This window comes from Propithecus coquereli, unplaced genomic scaffold (genome assembly GCF_000956105.1).
Source record: "Propithecus coquereli isolate 6110/MARCELLA unplaced genomic scaffold, Pcoq_1.0 Scaffold37, whole genome shotgun sequence".
NCBI lineage: Eukaryota > Metazoa > Chordata > Mammalia > Primates > Indriidae > Propithecus > Propithecus coquereli.
In genome coordinates, this window is record NW_012149396.1 from 8,509,162 (window position 1) to 8,514,898 (window position 5,737).

Genomic DNA, 5,737 nt, shown 5'->3' on the forward strand with positions numbered 1-5,737 from the left:
CTACTAAGCAGCAGAGCTGGGATTCAAACCAGAGCACAGAGTTTTATTGTATGTGTTTTGACATCAGAGCCCTCTGTGGGAACTCGGCAACTCAACAGAGCAGTGCATTCTACAGCCTTTCCTCAACGTATCCTTAGCTAGAGCCCAGTGTTATCAATCTTACTGTGTTACACCAATTAAGAGGACCTTGCTCTACAAACTTCAAGTAAACACACTTGCAGAAATCACATTAATTTCCACATTCTCAGAGGACTTAGCAACACTGTTGCATTATCTCAAAGAAGAGGGGGAGTTTTTACATCCCCCATGTCACTATCTCCCATGGGAACATGAGCCACCCTAAGCAAGAACACCACCTACTGAGATACCACCAACTGGACGGATGTGGGAGTATGGGCAAGACTGAGGGCGCCGGGGGCTCTGATACCACTCAGCCTCCACTTGGAGGTCCATGATCTCAAAGCCAAAAGTCATAGCTAATACAGTTTAGGAAAACACTCAACATACTCTATGTTAAAGAGCCACCTTGAAGAACAAAGTCTTCTTTTACCCCAAAAGCCATTTCTAGCTGTTTATCTCCTCCCTATCCCCGATAACCTATGAACTACATGACTTTGAACTCAATCATACACCATTGTGTACTGGTCACAGGGTCAAAAGCCTTGTCTAAGATCAAGTCTGTAAGACCAGGGACTATATCTTATTATGTTATACTTAAACATTTTCTAGAACTAGTCTAAGCTCCTAATAGATGTTTGATAAATCCTCAATTAAGGAATCAAAAAGGTTAATTAGGATGTTTATTCAATAGCCTCAAACTAGATTTTATTGGTGTTTCCTATATATAAGCATGTTCCTCATTTCTTATTTAATGAAAGCCTTTAACATGTCATTTTACTGATACAACCCAATAAAGGAAAGGTAAAGACAAACGTTTTGTTTGAACTACATGGTTTGAGAAAGATGGGGAGGAAAAAAAAACTTGTGGGAAAAACTTTGATAGCCACAAGAGGGTAAGGTCGCAATAACTTTATGCACTTGGTTTTATATGCTTAGTTTGGCTGTAATAAATTCAGTTCAGACAAATCATACCCCAACTCTGATAACTACTGATAAGAATATGCCCTATGTTGGATCATAACGCTAAGCAAATACATGCTCTTTAAACTTATTAAGCTGTCACTAGCATTCATTCAAAAAGTATTTATTAAACTTTGAGTACGTGGCACAATACACATTGGGGATAGAGAATCTATGAAGACAATGACGAAGATGAAATCCTGCAAGGAAGAAAGCTATACATGTATGAAGTCAATTGTCTAAGACCTTATATACATATAAAGTCCCTTGTCTAAGACCTTAAGGCCAATGGCAATTCAAAAGACCACTATGGCCATGGATGTTGGTGTTTCTATGAAACTGCCTTTGAAATATATAGCCATCTGGATTTATAGTCTTCTTCCTCACATCCCAGGATCTAGAACATTCAGCCCCATGTGTGTGCACCTCTGGAAGAAAGGACCGAGGCTTTGAAGTCAGACAAACCTGAATTTGAATCTTGACTGTCACGCATTAGCTTTGTGACCTTGAGCATGTTATTTAATCCCTCTGAGCTTTGGCTCTCTCCTCTGTAAAGCTGTGATAACACAAATGCTACTGAGTCGACTGACAGATTAGAAATGATGCATGTAAAGTACGTAGGACAGTGCTGAACACACAGTAAGTCCTCAGCAAGACAGAATTGAGGTGAGGAGGTAGTTCCAGGACAAGGGATATTCTGAATCCATCTTTTCTTCTCCAAATCACTTAGGTCTCCACATACCATTGGGTATAATGGCAGATCAGATTTATTATGTCTACCATGTTTATTTTTTTATTAAACCTATCCTCCGTATTAATGGCTTTAAAAAAAAAAATCACTTAAACACTTCAAGTTCAGAAATGGCTTCCAAAGTTCTTTCACTTGTGCTGAAAACCATTTACCAAAAGACCCCTGAGTAAAGAGTGGGCGTCTGCTCAGAACGTTCCCCAGCAGTAATGTTACATGACTTACTAACAGCCTAACTAAAAGTAACCCTTGAAGAATCTGGTTTCCCAGAAGGCTGGTTGTCTCATTTTAGGTTAATGTGGTAGAGGAGCTAACTACTCATCTTGAGGATCTGTCTAAAAGGGCTCACGGGTGTGTGAGAACACTGGTTTCTACAGCAGTGCTTTAAGATTTAATGCACATCTCATTAAGATGCAGATTCTGATTCAGGAGGTCTGGGGAGAGGCCCGAGATTCCAACAAGCGCCCAGATGACGCTGTGCAGCAGGTTTCCAGACCACACCTGAAGCACTAGGGTCTATAAGGTTAGGACAATCAACTCACAAACTAAGGAACACATGGCATTCCTCCATTCTTGGGGTTCAAAAGCAAAAAAGGGGCCGGGCGCAGTGGCTCACGCCTATAATCCTAGCTCTCTGGGAGGCCGAGGCGGGAGGATTGTTTGAGCTCAGGAGTTCGAGACCAGCCTGAGCAAGAGCGAGACCCCGTCTTTACCAAAAGTAGAAAGAAATTAATTGGACAGCTAAAAATATATAGAAAAAATTAGCCGGGCATGGTGGTGCATGCCTGTAGTCCCAGCTACTTGGGAGGCTAAGGCAGTAGGCTTGCTTGAGCCCAGGAGTCTGAGGTTGCTGTGAGCTAGGCTGACGCCATGGCACTCACTCTAGCCAGGGCAACAAAGTGAGACTCTGTCTCAAAAAAAAGAAAAAGCAAAAAAGGGGCAGAAACTACCAACTCACTTTGTCTTTAAGAGATTAAATTACAGAAATAGGATAAGACCACTAGAATACACATAAAACTCTTGACTTTCATAAATATGAAAAACACCTGTTCATATACACAGAAATCATCAACACCACTTTTGAGCTGAAGACATCTTGTCCCATTCCTTAAAACAAAGTTCTTTACTCTTTTCCTTAAAATTTCTTTTTTGCTAGATCTCATAGCTGTTTCTTTGGGTTGCTGTTAGTGAAAACAAATGCCAAGACACTGCTAGTGTCTTTTGTTGAGTGTAAAAGAAACACCACGCTGCTTTAAAAAGTCTGAAAAAGATGATAGTAACAACCATAACAGAACAATCAGGCACTGATGGCTTCTGAAAATCTGACACGCATTCTTTAACTGTCACTGATTTATGTAAAGTCTGACCTTCAGGGACTGAACATATGAGCAAATCATCTCAGGGGCACTTTCCATGTTAAATTAGAAGCTTTATACTGCAGTGACAGAAAAACAACGTGCCCTAAGAAATACTGTGTCACGTGGATGAAACACAGGGCTGGAACCAGGCAGGCAGTCCTGCTGCCAGCACGACCAAGTCATTTTACCAGCCGGGTGACCTTGCTTGCTCACCCGGTTAACCTCTTAAAATCTTTACCTGCCAATTGAACACACTGTTTTCTCCTCTAACTCTCACATTTTGTTCGGCGTTCATCCCCCTAGAGAAGGCAGCCCTTCCCAAGCCTGAGGAGTGACTGTTGATTCACTTAAGTGATCGTTGTCATTCCAAAACCCATGACAGATTTAAAAGTATGAGTACACAACGTAACCGATGGTGCCTTTGACAGCCCTGCAACCACTTGTGTCTGAATCTTTGCATATGTGAAATAAAGTTTCTTGCAACATTGTGACCAATTCACAGGCTACAACATTATGAAGAGTAGAACTTGCTTTTAAGTTCATTTGTGGGGATTGCTATGTTACCTCCTGGCACCCCAAGCAGAGCACAGGAGCCTCAGAGACAGAGTCTGGTGTGGGCATGTGACCACAGTACCTTTAAAAAACAGACATCCAAAAAATGTTTGTGGGTGTATGCCTCCTCCAACCAGTGAGAGCATGGGAAGAGAAGCCAAGAATTCATAGTGAGAAAACTAAGTCACCCGTCACCTCCACAAGGCTGCAAGCAGGGAACAGCAGTTCTATCCTGTTGGGGATAAGACCCACCTGCTCTTATCTCCTGTTGGGGATAAGAACCACCTGGGGAGCATTTTTGGAACTACAGCTTCCCTAGCCCTGTCCACGCTTAGTTTCAACAAGCGCCCTAGTGACTAACACACACCCAGGTGGATCTGTGGCCCACATTTTCAGAGAAACTGTTCCTTTTCCTGTGTCCCAACGATCTTGATGTTTTCACTCAACACAACCACAACTACCCGCAATCTCCCCCCCTTTCTGTCCAGAGGCCGTGACAGTCATCCATTCTGTCCCAACAGAAGGTCAAAAAGACAGCCAAGTGCCAAGTATTTCCTTATTGTTGACTTTGTATTTTCAAAACAAAACGCAAATGTAAAAGCAGCCATTCGTCTTTGCTATGCCCCGCTGTTTACCCCCAAAATCCAATCCACTCCTTCAAAATCTTGCAATCTCTTCCCTTCTAACTTCCACCACGCAAGTATCTCAGGGAGCGGTACACAGTCTCAGCATCCGAGGCACACACCCTAGATGCAAGCGCAGTCGCCCGGTGTTGCTCTGGCCCATAACCAACCAGCACAACGGTCCTCACCAAGGAGCGCACATCCAGCGCGTCCCAGCTACCCGCGGCCCCTGGTCACGGAGCGCGACTCCACACCCCTCGTTGGCGGCGGCGCTTCCCCATGCAGCCGGGGAGCGCAGTGGCTGCCAGTCCGCAGAGTCCCCTAGACTTACCTGTAGCACGTGGTGAGCTCGCCTGAAGCCTTCAGACACGGGTATTTAGTCGTCGCGATCTTGTTTTCTGAACAGATTTCTCTACGAAAAAGCAGCAGAGGAAACGTGTGACTGTCAGCCGGGGAGCGGAGGGCGGCGTGCGCGCTGGGGGACCTCTAGCGCGCCGGGAGCGCCGGGCAGGCACTGGTCCCCGAGCGCGTCCGCGGAGCTGACTCCGGGAATCTGGACGAGGTCACAAGGGAGCGAGCCCAGTCCCAGGAGAAAGGAGAAGCTAAGCAAGCGGGGCTCACGAGCCACGCCCGCCGGTGTGGCCCGGGAGGGAGGCAGGAACGCGGGGCGGAGGGTATTCCGGAGCCCCGACCCACGGATGGCGGGAGCTCAGGCTGAGGGCGCGGAGGCTGGTACCCGGCTGCAGAGTTAAGTGTCGCCCAGGACAGCTGGGCACCCTGCCCGTGGCCGGAGGAGCGAGGCCGTGCGGATCGCTGCGGGAGTGGGTGGCGGTGGGACCGCCCGCACCAAGCCGGAGCTCGCCCTCCGGAGGGCTGGTCGCGCTTACCTGTCGCCGTCCTCGGGCTCCTCTCGGTAGGTCCACGTGTGTCCCAGCGCCAAGAGCAGCAGCAGCGGACCCAGGCTCCTGCCCAGCTGCCCCCTGGCTGCTCCTCCCCGGCTCGGAGGAGGCGGCGGCACCATCAGGGAAGCTCCCGGCTCCTGCCCGGCTCCCGAGCTCTGTCCCGGCCCCGCGCCCTGCTCCTCCGCGGCCGCCGCCTTCCCTCTTCCCGGCAGGGGGCGCCGGAGAGCAGGGGCGTTTGCACCACCTGCACGAGGCGCAGGGGCCCGGGATGTCGTGGGGCTGGGGGTCAGGCCAGGAGTTGGGGTGCCGAATGCCAACTCGGCCAGGTAAACTGGGTGCTTGCGATGTCGGGCCTGCGCGAGGGCTCTGGTCGTCTCGTCGGGACGTTCACGCCCGATTGACAGACTTGCTCGGCTGGGCTTGGGGCTGTGCCCTCTCTTCCCTCTTCCTCCTCTGGGAGAGAAGTGCAGGGTG

At 48.2% G+C, this 5,737-nt stretch overlaps 1 protein-coding gene across 1 annotated transcript in view; it reads right to left on the reverse strand.

Annotated features, from left to right (window-relative positions):
- The window catches only part of CCBE1 (collagen and calcium binding EGF domains 1), a 238,740-nt gene extending 233,293 nt beyond the window's left edge, over positions 1-5,447 (reverse strand). The window contains exons 1-2 of the mRNA XM_012651743.1: positions 5,249-5,447; positions 4,693-4,773 (exon numbers count right to left, since the gene is read on the reverse strand). Of these exons, the coding sequence (XP_012507197.1) occupies positions 4,693-4,773; positions 5,249-5,382 (215 nt within the window). The 5' untranslated portion in view covers positions 5,383-5,447. The remainder of the gene's footprint in view (positions 1-4,692; positions 4,774-5,248) is intronic.
- Positions 5,448-5,737: the final 290 nt, after the last annotated feature.